The sequence below is a fragment of the Cydia amplana genome, chromosome Z (genome assembly GCF_948474715.1).
Source record: "Cydia amplana chromosome Z, ilCydAmpl1.1, whole genome shotgun sequence".
Classification (NCBI taxonomy): Eukaryota; Metazoa; Arthropoda; class Insecta; order Lepidoptera; family Tortricidae; genus Cydia; species Cydia amplana.
The window spans coordinates 29,360,329-29,377,962 of record NC_086096.1 but is presented as its reverse complement, the minus strand read 5'-3'; the positions used below and the strand labels follow the sequence as shown (position 1 = coordinate 29,377,962).

The following is a 17,634-nucleotide window of genomic DNA, read 5'->3' as shown; positions in this document are numbered from 1 at the left end:
ACGAGAAAGGGAGCACAATTTTAAAGACCGACATTGAAATACCGCTTGTTGTTCAAGTTTATAGCAATCTGGGAGTAATCAGGCCTCTCCCAGTAAGAGGTGAAAGATGTAATTGGGAATGAGAGCCCGCTCGAGCGAGTGGCGTCCGACAGCGACGCTCAAATAACCGGCCGTCGCAGTGCCTGCCATTAGGGCGCTCTGACATATGTAATAAATAACAATAATGTGCTTGTTTTGTTTTTTGAAACGACCTGAAATAGATAATGATAACGAATCTGCCTGCCTGCAATTATAATAGTGATTTTAAAGTTGCCCAGCGCAATATTAATGATGGACAATGCGTTTAGAGGACAGTAACTTCAATTTTTTTTTTCGATTTTCTACCGAACAAACATGATCTTATCATGTACATAACCATATAGCAAGGTTACTAGTTTAAACTTCAAGCTAGTGACATTGATTTAAGATATTCTTTAGTCAGAGAATCCAACCGTGACAGACCTACTATGTATTTAGCTTTGTGGAATTAACTCGCACATTTGTATGTTATCAAACTATTTCCGCCCTTAAAAGATGCGAATGCTTTTTACTTTGTTTTAGTACGTATGCCTCTTCACAAAATAACACCGCCCACCAATCTGAAAGGATAGCGATGAGATTGAGATACGATAGTCGAGCAGTGAAAGATGGTACTCAGCTATTTCGCTCAATCTTTTACTCTGTTTTTTTTTTAGAAAGTTTAGTTGGTCTCACGATGAGAGAGAAATTGCCGCGCGGCTCGGCGCCGTGCAGTCATCTCAGTACGCGCGTCAAACACCTTTGCCTCTTACCTATTAAAATGCTAGAGGGGATGGTTAATTCAAAAAAGTTAAAAAATATCCCTGAACCGTCAGAAACCAAACTGTGTGCAAATAAAAAATACAAACATACCTACGTATGACTTTAACGTTACATTAAAATAAATGTAGCTATATGACTAATAAATACGGAATGTACTTAGATTTTATGATAATCTCATAATTAAACTTAATAGTACCTGTCCTTAGCTAAAGCTAGACGTGTGTTCGGTAACGGACGGAAATACATACAAATTAACAAAAATGAAGGCTACGGACTTCCTTCATATTTATTCAATATTTTATAACTGCCATTCTTTGAGATAATTACTATTTTACTTTAGCACCTTACCAAATTCATCTGTGATGTTTCAGCCTTTAGGTATTTGCTTAAAAATACTATTGTTATCACTGTGACAAAGTTCTATTGACTATTAACGTAAAAGATCGATGTACGATTAGTGTAGCAATAATATGAGGGCGGTTACCGCTGCTTGGCGGGCTTTGGCTGGCCGTTGGCCGCGGCACTTTTCTGCGCGATGTGTGTCTGGTAGTGCTTTGCGAGATGCGCCTTCTGACGGAAACTCTTGCCGCACAGCGAGCACGAGAAGGGCTTCTCGCCCGTGTGCGTGCGTACGTGCACATTTACAGAGTATTTGTCCTTGAAGCCCTTTGAGCAGATGGAGCAGTAGTGCAATGACCGCTCTTTGCGCACGCCGTTCGAAGTGGATGTGGCGGGCTGAATGGCCGTACCTGTTTGCGGCTGTACCGCGGGCGGCGAGCTCTTGTTTGCGATACGTTTATACTTCTTGCTGACCGTCTTGGTGCTGGTGACGGCGGGCGAAGCCGTTACCAGCTGCATGTGCGGCAGCTGCACCTCGCCCGCGGGAATCATGGTCACAATATCGCCGTTAACGTGGTGGATGTTGTATACGCCACGCGCCGGTTCTAGTGGCTCTACCGTGCAGAACGGCTGTACAGACTCACCTAGTTCTGTCGCTATCCTCTTTAGCTTTTCATAGTCTTCTGGGTAATTGGCATCCAGTTGTGACAATATAATGTCATCCACACTTTGTGTCGACGTCGGGTTGTCACCGTTCGTGATAACTGCCGTATTAGGATCTTCTAGTAAGATGGAAATGTTGACGTTCCCTGTTGGTGTGTGGATCAACAGCTCGGTGTCGCCGTCTTTGCTGTCGTGGTACATGGAAGGAACGTCAGATTTATTATTGTTGTTAATTATAACTCTTTTCAATTCTGTTGTTGCGTCCAGTTTCTTTTGTACCGTACTATATCTAATGAAAGCTTTTCCCTGTAATGCACTTCTTAATAGAGATTCATTTGTGTCGGTATTTTGATCGGTTAGCTTCCAATCATTGTTATTATTGTTAAATTCAACAGAACTTTCTAATAGAGGTGTGCCAATTACAGAACTACGAGAGTCGTCCCTTTTATCGTTAGACTGAAAATCGTTGTCTTCATAACTAAAGGGTTCCACTTTAACTAGATCACTTGAGGCTAAATCTGGGTTCTGACTTTCCGTTTCACTTTCTTCGTAGCTATAGCTTTCAACTTTCGGAAGCACATTAGAACTCAAGGAATCTTGATTAAAATCATTTGGAAATCCGTTCATATTTAGTATGGATTCAAGATCTAAGGAGGAGTTATTATCTATATCGGTAGGGCTGGACATAGAAACGTCTTCTTCCTTGGTCCAATACCTGTTGGTACTTGATTCATGTATATCTTGGTTGAGTACTGTTAGGGTGTATATTTGTCCATCCGTATTGTTACTGATAAGTTTATTAGAAATAGCGGTGTCAGTACATGGGTGCGCGCTGTTTATCTCGCTGTCCTGGTTCCAGTAGTATTTATTGAGATCCTCTAACATCGCGGTCTCGAGGCGGTCCCGGTCGCGATCTACATTCCAGATGGAGTCGAAGCTTTGCAGCGTGGTGGAGGCGGCGGGCATGGCGGCTGCGGGCGCCGGCGAGGGCGCACTCGTCACCGCCAGCAGGCTGTTGTTGTTCTGCTCTTTGGGCTCCTCCGACAACAACGGGTTAGAACGGGAGTCAGGTGATTCCATAAACACGTTCACCGAACGCATCTGTTGCTTATACTGGGCGTCTGTTACTTCGTTCGATGTCACGAAGTCAAAAAAATCTGATTTTGACAATTCTGGGGCAGTGGCCGTCATGACTACCGATTCGATTACTGTAACCGAGGGAGACGACTCGGCAGTCGTCTTTTCACAGGTTTGTTGCATGTATAACACCTTGATTGTTCAGGTTTGTCTTTGTACTACAATAAATAAATCTACTTTTAAATATGTATGTGAATTCTAACCAGGTATGACTTGTACTTTATTGGCTGTCGCTAGTGCGTCGGTAACTGAAAGTGCAGTGTGCGGTTCGGGAGCGGCGCGCGGCTACTCGAGCTTGTCCAACTTGCTCAACGTAATGGGTGGACCAATGGAGTGTGCGAACTTGATCCGTACATTCCTTTTTCCCATTATTTACTCCAAGCCTAAGCCTTGCCTAGCAACCACTCAGTACACACGGCTCTCAGTGGCGGCAGTGAAGAGCTCGGTAGTGTTTGCCATGATTCCAGTATTTCGAGCGAAGGTGTGGTTTAATCTGAAAAAAAAAAGAATTTATATTTGAACAATCGCTTGCAAAACATAATGTTATGTACATTTATATTATACAGGGTGTAATCTAAAACGTGATACAAGATAATCAAACCTGAATCTTTTCATGATTTTGAACAACTTTTACTATGGGGTCAACTTTGTAAATTACCAATAAAAAAAATCTTTGCCATACATTTTTGTCTACCTCTCCTTGACCATTTCTATGGAACAGCTCAATTTTTTTTAATATTACAAAATTAACCCCATAGTAAAAGTTGTTCAAAATCATGAAAAGATTCAGGTTTGATTATCTTGTATCACGTTTTAGATTACACCCTGTATTAAGTTATACGCGATCGTAAATGCCTACAAAAGTATCAAGTAAGTATCAGTAAGTTAATCATATGCCAGGCAGTTAAAAATTGCCTATTGTATCAAAGCCGTTAACGGTGGCATCGTTGATAGGACAGTGTATCAGTATTTAGAATGTTGAATGATTTTAAGTTGTTGGTTCACGATTTTAGATCCTGTAGCAAACCGGGGCGAGCCAGTCACGCCGCTATCGTGGCGGCACTATTACTAAGTCGGGGTGCGTTCGAGTATCGGGGGACTGTTTCTGTATCTGTCTCTATCGGGCCATTATGGAAGAGTGATAGAGAGACAATAGTGTTTCGTTTCGTTTTTTGCAAACTATCGTCATCTTGGCTAGGACCTCAGGAGCACTTCAGCTAAATTATTAAATGAGTGAAACAACTCTAAGACATCGGTTACACGCTAATTCTGGCGTCAGTTCAATCCATCATTCTGGTCAGAATGACGAGACAATTATCGGGTAACACTCGGACTGATGGTCTGGACTGATGAAAATTAAATATTTTAGATAATATTCGTCAGTCCATTTTGAATGACAGAAAACTGATAGGAGACTGATCGTGTAACCTGTTTGTGTCATTCTCGCGTCGGTCACCATAATTAGACTATTTGACTAGTGTCCAAACTGCGACTGTGTCGTAGTCTGTTGTCAGTCTGGACTGATCGTGTAACCGTGTCCATTTTCCATCATTCTGGCATCAGTCAAAACTGCGCGAGATGGAAATGCAGGACCGAGAGCGCAGATATCATGTTTTTTAATTTTATTTTTTGTGTTTTAAAAATAATAAAAATTATCGCTGCCTCCCCATCAAGCGTAATATTGCTTAAATTTAGAAATAATTTTCATGTTTTATGGCAGCCGTATTATGACCCAAAAAGCGTCACGACTTTTTTTTTTAATCCGTTTTCTGAACCTTAACTTAGCGTTTACTGATATGACGAATTGAATTTGTTTATCATTCATCAATCACATGGTTTAGTAATCACGTTAATATGAAAGAGACATGCTCAATCTATTTTTTTATGTGCTTTGGTTAAATCACAACAACAACCAAGAAATTTTACAAAGGTAGGTAGGTATATCAGCTATTATGGCTTTAAACTTAATAGATTACAAAATTGAAATATTAGAACAGAAACACTTTTACAAGCAATATTTAAACGACTGTCTGCTTGTTGAACATAAAAACTTATAAATGCCATAAGTATTGTTTTTGTACTAATGCCTAAAACCAATACTATTAAAAAAATATAAACGTGATATAGTTTAGGCTGTGGTTTAGGTATCTATCTTGTTACGATATGTACAATAAGTAGCGAACTGCAATAGTTTTACTGTTAAATTGATCAGTAGGAGATGTAAAGTGAGAAAGGCTGTCAAACGACACGGCACGAACCGGAGCCGGGCCGCGGACCGAAACAGCGCGGTGTCAGCTTGCGACAGCTGATATGTGACGTGCTGCTATTTAACCAAATATTACTAACGCCACGAATATACTTAGTCCGATACTTGAGACACTTATGATCATATTATGTTCAACTTTATTTCAAAACCAATGTTTTCTATCGTTTTCAGTTTCTTCTGACTGTTGTATTAGATCATGATACATAAAGACCATAACCTATATTCACATGAGACATGAGGTAGACACTATAGTAATTAATAATGTCTTCAAAATGGTAAAACGCCGCACCTCGAGCTCCAGCGTGTTAAGTTGTATTTTTTTTTTGTTATCATTAATTAAGGCTGTAAATATTATCAAAACGCATTGCCTTTTAGTTTGAGGAGCAGAGTGAAGGAAAAGCAAATGCTATTTAAATGCTTCTCTCAAATAAACTAATTTGTTTAAGTTTCGATAGTGTAACACTTTTTGGCTAATTAATATTTAATTAACTGCGTCCATTTAAATACTAGAAACGTTTGCGTGGTGTGTGTTTCTTATGCGTTATTTTTCAGAGAAACCTGTGAGCTACCTAATAGTAAAGTACCTATCGCATAGCTCCAGTCCAGTGCAGGAGAGGGCATTTAAAAGGTTTAGCAAAACAACACGGCGCATGTCAATTTAGGCATACGTCTAATTGCAGGTAGATATAATTATAGTAGTTGGTAGTTGTAATTATAATACTCGTCAATGAACACACGGCGATAGCCTTCATTAGGCTGTGAAACAAATCTTTAATTGGCGGCAGTAACGTAAAATACCTACGCGGCCATTATACATCTAGTCAAACTAAAAAAGTCCCTAAACTCGTCACTAAAAACGTCTGCAGTAGCAATCTCTAGAGGTTGATAATGCCTTTATATTCATTGACATTTTTGCTTCGTTTTATTTTTACAGTTTCTTTATATATTTTAAAGTTTATATATATTAACAGGCGTATTTTAATTTTAATTATAGGATATGAATTCGATCTGGATTAGATGTCGATCGGATCTGTCAGCGCCAAAAGGGACATTTCTTCAACCAAAAACGTCACTTTTGACTCTGACAGATCCGATCCATATCTAATCCAGATGTTCCAGATCGCATTGATATCCTATAATTAAAATGAAAATACGCATGTATGTTTCTAACAATAAAATCATGAGTTAATTAATATTGTATTTGTGTTTTATTAAATTCCTAAGGCGGCTTTCCCGCCTCAGCGGGTTTCTTACTAATACCGGATATGTTAATAATACGTAGGTAAGTATACCGGAAAAAGGGATAAATGTAACATAGGATATTGGATTACAGACAGATAACAGAAAGGTGAAACTAAATATATGACACCGTAAGATTGTGAACCCGTTAGTTTATAATCTAACGTAGGTTAGGTTAGGTTAGGTTAGATTATAATCTCCCTACCGTCAGTTTATAATGTAACTAGCGAGATTATAATATGACGAGTGTTTACAATTTTACGGTGACATATATAAATGTAAAAAGCACAGCGCGTTGATGTCTAATCCTACTTAAAAAAAAAATACAAGCGGCGACGAGGCTATAGTTACCTAGGTAGCTGGGTAGGTACGTCTGCCGTATTCGAACTTCAAGATATTCACAAGAGACGACACGTACTAGATCCATTCTAGATACGTTATAGTTTAGATATCAACTAGTTCTCTTTTGCAGCGCAATTCGGGCAACCAATGTCACTTTTACGTTAGATAGAGTTAGATATCTATTAGATGTCAATTGGATCTCTAAAGTCGTGTCTTGTGGAAATCGTTCAAGAATATCGAGATATTCAAAATCCGAATCGAGCCCCGAGTAGCTTTTGTAGAAGCAGATGTTTGACAAATTAACTAATTTAAGAAAAGATGAAGGACATTTCTCAACTTAACGTTTTCTAATTAGATATACTTTAACAGTTTTTTTAATAAAAAGTATTTAAAACAAAACAACAAACTTGTAGGTATGGAAAACGGAGCAAGCGACAGTCGGTCGTACAGTACCCGACGTCGGTACCTACTTTGCCCATAACAAGGTCGACCAAGTGGTTTTTCTAGGAATTCGGAATAGTAATAGCACCTACTAACTAAACTTATAAATGCCGATTGAAATGTGTAGTCTGGAACAGATAATGGCAATAAATTATGAACGCTCACGATTTAGTTCTCGGTGCAGTCGATGTTAATATTATATAAAATATAAATCAGATCAAACCACTCGTTCATCGCGGTCATCAATATCGAATTCTTTAACATATTCGCTATTGTTACAATGTGTAAGAGTAATAAAATAATGTAGTGCAAGTTTTTATAGTAAAATACATTTCTGATATTAAATAGTCGCGCGTTAACGAATGCATGCAAACCGCAAAAGACGACAGATGAAATCGTCATGCCTATAAGCTGCAAATCCATTTACAGGCCATGAGGCCAATTCTAGTTTGTTATAAGACTTATAAGATCTGTTTTCAATATGATACTGATATATACTGACCTGTAAGTGTGAAATCTAACATTTCTTCCACCAAAAACGTCTCTATTGACACTGACAGATTACTATCATCATATGAGTCGCTTAGCTAACTCTGGTAAATCCATATGTCAGATTATGCGATTTTGGTACCGTAAAACGGGGTGTGTGTAGGTTTCGCGGGGAGAGGTGGGTTATGAATGGGGAGAGAAGGTTTGAGAGAGGGGTGAGAAGGGATTTTAAGGCTACTGCTACAAAAATAATGTATTCCAATTTAAATGGAGCTATAGTAATACGCATAATAAAAAAAATATATGAATGTAAAAAATATAGTATGAAAACCCCTCTCACCCCAAATACGAGGCACTACGGGGTGAGGTGGGTTTTCCTCTTTATCGTCAAAGTTACGAAATAGAACTACCCAAAATAAAATAAAAACTAAAATACAAACGTCCGGAACACTTATTATATACACCATTCAGTTTTCATATGTAAAAATAAAATGTTATCGAGGTTTGAATTTCAGTTTTGACCCTACTCAACCCATTCTACGGTATTAAGAAAAGGTAATATTTGATATAATATGGGGTAGATATTTACTGAGAGTCGAATGGATTTACCCGAGTTTGAAGTTAAGCGACACATATCAGTACAATTATCACAATTGGAAACAGATCTAATAACTAAAAGTAGAATCGGCTTGTTAGGTCCTTGAAGGGTATCACCACAAAATTACGTTTCTGCATTGCAAATGATGTACCTACTTCTACTTAAATATTCGGCAATAAAAGGGGTGGTAGCACAGTGGTTCAGGGGGCCGATTTTTGTATTTCGATCGCTCGATTTCGTCACTCGAAAATTGGTGGAAAACGGTGAAATGCTGATTTTTTAAAGACGAGCGATAGAAATTTGGAATCTAGTGGTATGAACCACTCGATTCCAATTCTATTAGTAGAATTTAAATGCCTAGTAGTGGAGATATTATTCACCGAAATACACGAAATTGAGCGGTGGAAATTCAAAAATCGGCCCCCAGGCGTCCAACTTTCCATCCGGAGCTCGAAGGTTCGAATCCTGGTTCAAAGGCAAAGTCAAGCCAGGCGTTAAGGTGCGCGGCTCCCAAGCCGGGGATCGTGAATTCGATTCGCAGTTAACTCTTGGATAATATCAAAATTATCTATAAGTACATAGATCAATTTGTAATATTGAAACATGTTACTAAATAAGCCTACGATGTTCACTTCACACCACTTACATGATTCGTTTATTATACCTACTTTGATATGTCATTTCATGGCAACAGTTGTTATTATTCATAATGCAAATTTAAGTGATATACGTAATTTTCTCTTTGTTAAGTTATTACTTTTAATCCTTTGTTATATTGATACTTAAATTTACATCATAATACTTGCACTAAACTGTTGTCTTTCCTAACCCTCCGAGATACTTTGCAACAGTAATAGAGCTCTAAATATATATATACACTGGTTATAGGTAATTGCTAAGCTGTACTTTAATAATAAACCTTGAATTTATTTTAATTATCAGCGTGTTATTACCAATAACGCAACGAAATGCGTAATCTGAGCGTTTATGGCTCAAAATTTCCCCACTCGTGCATAAAATTCAAGTTGTAAAAATGTTTTTCAGTTGAATGAACGATTGAACAAAACTTTCGGTTGGTTTCGAGCCGTAGAACTTGTTTCGCTGATCTAGGTCAAATTATTCAACACGTGGATTCTCTTGTCTTATTTAGTCCTTAGGGATAATTTAAACGTAGTCGACTGTAGTCTAATATAACAGTAAAATATATTTATTTTGATGCTTTTTACTTTTTATACTTAGGTAGGTATATGATGTTATGTGTGTGTGTGTAATTATTTATTTTAATCGACGTACTAGTACATTGTGCAACGTGGGGGACTTACCCCCCAAATGAAATATTCGAGACGATGGTGATGATTCACAGACCCGGCATTAAGCCACGATTAAAAAAACATTATAATCGGCTATTAAATCACTCAAATTAAATATTTTTAAACATAAACAAAAATATTAAATTATAAACGTACTGACGTTTATAATTTAATAACATAATAATTTAATAAAACTCAGTTATACCTACTTACTTGGTTCGTATGAATTAGTGACATAATAAAAAAGCTATACGCCCTAGGGAGTTCTCGGTGATTATTTTGCATACTTAATAATAAATAACCTCTGAAGTTACAGATGGTCAATGGGCGCTTTTTTTTTTTGTTGTCCCCTACACTTTTTTTTAAATTTGGGATTTTTTATGTTATTTCTACTCAAAATCACGAGCTCTTTCTATCCTAATAGGAGAAAAAAAGTATCCTAAGGTTTTTATTTCCATTACGTCACCATTTTTCTTTGTATGGCGGTCGCGGCGTGGAAAGATCGAAAAATGTATGGAAATTTTGGGACACTTTTTTTCTCCTATTAGGATAGAAAGAGCTAGTGATTCTGAGTAGAGGACGGACGGACAGCGGAGTCTTAGTAATAGGGTCCCGTTTTTACCCTTTGGGTACGGAACCCTAAAAAAGTGTCCTAAGGTTTTTATTTCCATTCCGTTGCCATTTTTCATTGACTTTGTATGGCGGTCGCGAAATGGAAAGATCGAACAATGTATGGAAATTTTGGGACACTTTTTTTCTCCTATTAGGATAGAAAGAGCTCGTGATTCTGAGTAGAAATAAAATAAAAAATCCCAAATTTGAAAAAAAGAGTGTAGAGGACAACAAAAAAACGCCCCAATACAGGAATAAAAAATAAAATAAAAATGTTTTTTCTTTTTTTTTCTCCACCTTATTAGGTATATAATAAATATAATAATATGTGCACTGTGCGTTATATAGGTAGTAGCAGTTAGCAGTAGAAGTAAGTAAACGAGCGAGGTGCTCAAAAATCTTAATTTGTAATAATTTATTGCTCTGCTTTCCTGGCCTGGACAGACGCTTAATAAAGGTTAGTTTAATTCAATGGATGGTGCGCCTAGGCGGGTAGGTTGCGATGCATGTGGGTTAACGAGGCGTTGCGAAAGAGTGCTGCGCGAGTGCCTGCGAACAGCCGCCAACTGGATCACGACGCGGCACCGGCCCGACTGCGAGCACCACAGCACCTCTATATCCGAAGTAGACTCTACATATTACAATTACGCGACTACACAAAATGCTTGCAATTTTGTCACGTTTCAATCATGTTTTCTGCTTGTGGGTGTATGGCATTGGGTTTGGACTAGAACACACTGTGTGCGCGGCGTCAGACTCAGGTGGCACCACCGGCAGGTAACACACCGCGTTCTGTCACACAGGGATCGGGTGGCGTGACGTTCGTCTGGTCATAGAAAATACATATATACATATACATGGAGTTGATTGGCCTCAGTTACGTAAGTTACGTTGGATCGCGTGGCATTGCAATACCTAGTTTATCAATTGACAATGGAACACGTATTTTAGATGTTCCCCGATACTGCCAAGAGCAAATCCACTCACCTAACTAAACAGAAAGCCTAGCTACGTGTTGCCTCCCTGTCACACCTACGTACGTACGAATTTACAAGTGCGACGGAGAGTAAACACGTCGAACGTCGTTCGCGGTAGGCCCTCAGGAGTTGGGCAGACCGGAACGTTCGAATTCGAACTTAGAAGATAGGAGAGGCGGGAGTCCAGTTTAATAATGTCGGTGAATTTAAGTGGACGACACCCAGGTAGTCGTAATTTTTAAGAATTGTGATGATTATTATTAATGTATGGACAAATATCAGTAAATAAGACAGATCAGATATGGTTCGTTATCTTTAATTAACATGAAATAAACGGCCTCGATATCGCCACAACAATGACCGGCTTTATCTTTGAGAGCCATCGAACGAAGCCTACAAATTGCCTTGTAGGTATGTATTAGCGGCAAAAATAAGCGAACAATTAACGCTAAAGTCTCGATGGCTACGATAGTGTCGCGGGCCGACCCTGCGGGGACTTGCGGAGAGGGGCGGCGCGCACGTAGCCGCGCTGGCTGGATTTCGATCCGCGTCGCGATAACCAGCCAACGACAATGCGACGGATTTAATTGGCGGTCTTACATAGACTTGGCTATTGAATCGAGAAGCTGTTCTTACGTTGATTCAAAATTATACTTCGAAGGTATACGGAGTTGCGCAGGTGTACTGCAGACAAGACTTTGTGAAGAGGCAGCATAGTCAGCATAATATACAGGCTTATACAGGCAACAAATCAGTATTTCTCATGTATTTCTACGATACCGGTCTACTTACGTTTAGTAGTAGGTAGAGAAGACCAAGACAAGCAGAGAAGCCTACATCGGGGTTGGTGACGAGGATGATGAAGTAATAAATTTGGGCGTTTTTTTTTAAAGTTGTGCCCTACACTTTTTTTTCAAATTTGGAATTTTTTATGTTATTTCTACTTAGAATCACGAGCTCTTTCTATCCTAATAGGAGAAAAAAAGTGTCCCAAAATTTCCATAAGTACATTTTTCGATCTTTCCATTCCGCGACCGCCATACAAAGTCTATGAAAAATGGTGACGGAATGGAAATAAAAACCCTATTAGGATAGAAAGAGCTCGTGATTCTGAGTAGAAATAACATAAAAAATCCCAAATTTGAAAAAAAACGTGTAGGGGTCAACTTTAAAAAAAAACGCCCATTTGCATGTGAAAACTACAAAAATGTGTGATTTCATGCAGTACCTACTTTGTTGTTGTAGCTGATGATTAGGTACCTACCTAGCAAAAAAAACGACGTTATTGAGAATATTTTTATCGGAGTGGTGGAAGTTCTTTAAAAAACAACGCTTTCTTTATAATTAATATATTATAATTTTTAACCGACTGACGAACAAGAGAAGGTGATGTTTTAAGGATGTACCTATATATTTTTGTATGTAAGTATAATAGTGCACGCCCTACAGACAAAATGTGTAAACGTAAAGTCGTCGTTATTAGTTTAATCACTTGGACTCTTTTATAGGTAGGTACAAATACATTTACCTATACCTAAAAGAAACTAAGTATAAGGCCTGAGTGGACGCTCGGAGCGGAGCGTTCGGCGAGGCGTGCAGCGTGGCGTCGGGCTCACAAGGGATTTCCACCAACTCGAGCGTCCACTCAGGCCTTACACTTAGTGTTGCACGCTCATGTTGGGCGTGCAGCGGGGCGGGGCGTGCGGCGTGCATGTTAAACAAATGCAAGCGTATATGAGCGGCCTTAGTGCACGCTGCTCAAATCCCTTGTGAGCCCGACGCCACGCTGCACGCCTCGCCGAACGTTCCGCTCCGAGCGTCCACTCAGGCCTTACACTAAGGCTACGTGAGCTCAGGTCGGTAAAGAGGGACATTAGCATATTATTGGTAAAAGAAAAGTATCCAAATACTAGGTAGGTAATATAAAAAGTTAATAACTAAATGTTGTTCCTATTATCTTATATTATTGTGTGTGTTATAGTGTTGTGTTTTATTTTACTTTAACTGATGACTATTATATTAATGAATTGTAATTGACTAATTATATATAAGTATTAATTTTTGACATGTAAAGTTTGTAATTTTATGAATATAATCTAAATATGTAAGTGTATTAGCAAATCAAGTTTATTCCTTACTTACCTGTTTTATTTATTAGTAACTAACAAACATCTTACCTATACGTAGGCACCTACATTGCAACGCTTGCAACATTCGCAGCTAGGACTTACTTACATCAAAAGATGTAATATAACGGACTTCTAAAATAACAAATCGTCGGAGATGTGTGACAAATAAAGTAGTACTAAAACTAAACGCGCTCTGTAACGGATGAGCTGGCAGAGCTGGCACATACCGGATTATCGTCACTTGCGCTCGGAAGTTCGCATCACGACGACCCTTGACATTTCGCGGCGAAGAGAAGACGAAATGACCACTTGATCGGCCAGCCTTTGATCTCTCTGTTGCAATTTTATGCCAGATTGCTATGCCCGTAAAACGTATATATTTAAGTTAGATAGCAGATTGTAGAAGCAAAATTATAGTTACAAGACTTGCAAGTGAATTTGCTTAGCACATTACGACGTAGAGTCGCAACTCGCATCTCAGCACAGGGAACACGTATTTTACAAAGGGTGCAATTTTAGAATTCAGCGCTTTTAAACGTTACTAGTGGTAAGAATTTTATAAATACATAAGTATGCATAGGAGAATCTTACACAAATACACCACACAGTAAGCTCTATATCTATAAGGCTTGTGTTGTGGGTAGGTGCGAGATGACGTTATATTCGACACATGTACCTATAAGTAGGAAAACATCCATTAATCAGGAACAAATATTCATGATAAACATAAAAATATATACCCTTAACAGGATTCGAGCCCTGGACCTCCAGTTTCATATGCAGAGTATCTAGGTACTGTATTATCAGTTTGCCTAACCTAACAAAATCATTTTACACCTTTATACCAATAAATGTCACTAGAGGTCGATTGTAGTGTTTGCAGTATACAGGTAGTGGAGTAAGAGTTGCTAGCAAGGATTCACAATCTAGTCGTGACATTAATGGCGTAGATTACTTACGCGCACGTTGCAACTAGAGTGCGTCGAATTCTGATGTAAAATATGGCTTAGTGCCTGTATGGAGTGGCGCGCCGGTCGAGTTCCCACGCAGGAGCGCGGGCGGCGGGACGCTCGCCGGTCGCGAATCGCCATACGTTAACTCATTACTTACGGCCCAATTCGAACTTTAAGATACGTCAATTAATAGATCTAGAAACGATATGGATTAGAGTCTCAGTGTCAAATATGACGTTTCTTTAAACAAAAATGTCACGTTTGACACTGACACATCTAATCCATATCGTTTCTAGATCTATTAATTGACGTATCTCAAAGTTCGAATCGGGCAGTTATACCTACTAAAATGCAAAACAGACCTTTTATTTTACCGGTTCAACACAAAAAATGGATGAAAATGTTCATATACTTAAATGAGATTAAGTACGACTTTCCTTTTCATATTTATTTAATTCAAATGTTAGTTTATTAGATAATTATACTAAACGAATGAAACTTGGACGACTCGTGGCCAGACGCTACTAATGATAAACATTTTTGTTCGAAATATACATATTTACGGAATGTACTTTTTGAGAGTTACGAACAATCGTAATCGTAATCGTAGTCGTATATTTATAAAACAATTTATGTCACAAGACATAAATTGTTTTATAAATATGTAACGCGTTAAAGAGTTAATACCTATTTTGCTTGGTATGTGTTGGTAGTACCTGTATACGAGTACTTGTTTTACTATTGTTTAACTTATGTTGTTCATTTACCTATTAACTATATTAATTTATGTTTTATCTACCGAAAGTGAGCAATATCAATTAAAGTACACACTTAATTTCAACGGCATTATTAACGTTTTAATGTAATTGAACACGCAAATCTAACATAGGTATTAGGTACCTAAAAGAAAACCATGCATTTAAGATGTCTGTTGTTAAAAATTTTCAATGCTAACAGTGTAAGTATAAATTAATACACAGTTATAGGCCCATATCATAAAAAAATCCGATAAGCGTCAATCACGATATAGTTTCGAAATAACCAAGATTGCCCTACATCGCAGGTGCACTTACAAAAAAGAGAAACTGCGGTGCTGCGGCGTTCGAAAGAAAATCTTATTCGACTTAAGGGGCGATATACGAGACGGTGTGGTCCAGTTACACCAAAGTCTCCCTTCGATTTGGATCCGGTTTGCTCTGGTTTTACGTGTACAACCTTCTCGTACCTGAACTTTCTTATGGTGTTTTAATCACTGTTATTTACAGCGGTTTCCTTTCAAACGTTACCAAGAAATTTTAAGGTTTCCCTTTTGTGGTTGTTATTTTATGGATAAACCCGAATAACTTTAGGTAACCATAGAGGTTCTGCTGTCTAATTTAAGTCAAATTAGTTTATATGACATAGTGGCGAAAACTCTAAAAGTAATGGTCTTAAAGTGCCATACGAGTTCTTAAGGAAACGACAGAAAAAATATATCTAACTACCGAACCATCACAAAATTTTACGAGAATCGGTTGGGAAATGCTACCTGCACAGGAGAACATCCCGACATACGAAAGTATTTTTCCTCAATCTGAAGCGGAGACTTTTGCTAACGCTCGGTCACTTAATACAAACTTATTCGGACAGTAATCGAATTCAAACCGTCATGACGTGAACCATGTCGCGTAAGTGAGTAAATATGTTGTTCTGACAGCTAAAACAAGATTTTATTACTTATATAATTTTATAAATTATATTCTAAATAAATACCTCTGCACAAAGACTCGCGTTAGTAAAATAATTAGGACTTATGTATGTACATGTGTTCGTGCTAATTAGTCAAAATTAGTTAAGTAAGGGTTCCGTTCCAAAAAGGTACAAATGGAACCCATAAGGTGACACCGAAAAAAAAAATGGTTTTGAAGGAAAATGTAAAATAATAACATTATCATAAATATTACGTATTAGTTATGGAATAAAGAAGAAGAGTTCAACCCATCCACTTAACCTCAAAGTGTAATTAGTTTCCGGTGTATCAGTATCGACCAAAGCTACCAACCTAACCTGAAAGTGTCAGACGTCAAATTGACAAGTAGTATCACTTTGACACTCCACCGCAGTGTTGCCAGAACAAATTCGAATTTCTCTCCAACATGGAAGAACTGTGGTCACGTCTCGAGCAGAAACTAAATCAGCAAACTATCGACATAACCGAGTCGGTAACAAACAAGGTTATGGTGGCAATAGATAAAAGAATTAAAAAAATAACAGAAGAAAATACGGAACTAAAAGCCAAAGTAGTCACCTTAGAGAAAAAACTTAATACGATAGAAAAAGAAAAACGAAAGTTTAACTTAGTGCTGTTCGGAATTGAGGAAATCGGGAAATCAGAAGCCGAACTGGTGGATTTTGTGAAAGACACTATAACTGAATCAGGAACGTATCTAGACAGCCAAGAAATAAGTAACATATATAGAATTGGGAAGAAAATAAATAACAAAAACCGGCCAGTTGTCATTTCCATCACATCCACCTGGAAGAAACATCTGATTCTTAAAAATAAAGCCAAACTCCCGCAGGGAATATATGTGAAAGAAGATTTCCCCAAAGATGTACTTGAAAAGCGTAAACAGTTACAAATACAAGTGGAGGATGAGAAGAAGAAAGGGAATATGGCCTTCATCAAATATGACACTCTGATAATTAAAAAACAAACAGATAAAAGCAGAGACAAAAGGAAGAGGGAAGAGTCCGACTCACCCAAAGCATCAACTCAAAAGAAAGTCATCACAAGCAACATCCCAGAATCAACAAAAACTAAAGTAACTGCAAAAGACATCATTAAACCCAACATTCTTAATTTTGTTGAACGAGGAAGACAAAACCAACTTTCGGAGGCCTCAAAAAACGAATTAAGACCAGCGGCAACCGGAAACAAACTGTAAAAAATACCCCAAATTTATGCAAACCAACGAACGGAAAACCTCCCCCAAGCCGACTGGTCATCGTGGGGGAAGAAGACCACCACCTTCCAGAAAAAACTAAGAAATACCAAGCCAAGCAAGATAATAAAAATAATAACAAACTCTACATAGCAACATACAACACAAGGACGCTATCCAGCCACGAAAGATTATTAGAGCTAACAAACGCATTAGAAACAATCAAATATGACATCATAGGACTAGCCGAGGTTAGAAGACAAGGAGAATCAATAGATGAATACCGGGACTATATTCTGTGCTACAAGGGTGAAACGCCGGGCAGGTATGGAGTGGGCTTCCTCCTCAAAAAGCACTTAAAGAAATATTTAGAAA

General features: G+C 38.1%; 1 protein-coding gene across 1 annotated transcript in view; it reads right to left on the bottom strand.

The window, feature by feature from the left end:
• Positions 1–581: 581 nt before the first annotated feature.
• Positions 582–17,634, bottom strand: part of LOC134661498 (uncharacterized) — an 87,532-nt gene continuing 70,479 nt past the window's right edge. The window contains exon 2 of the mRNA XM_063517608.1: positions 582–3,472. Coding sequence (XP_063373678.1) covers positions 1,321–3,102 — 1,782 coding nt within the window. The 5' untranslated portion in view covers positions 3,103–3,472 and the 3' untranslated portion in view covers positions 582–1,320. The remainder of the gene's footprint in view (positions 3,473–17,634) is intronic.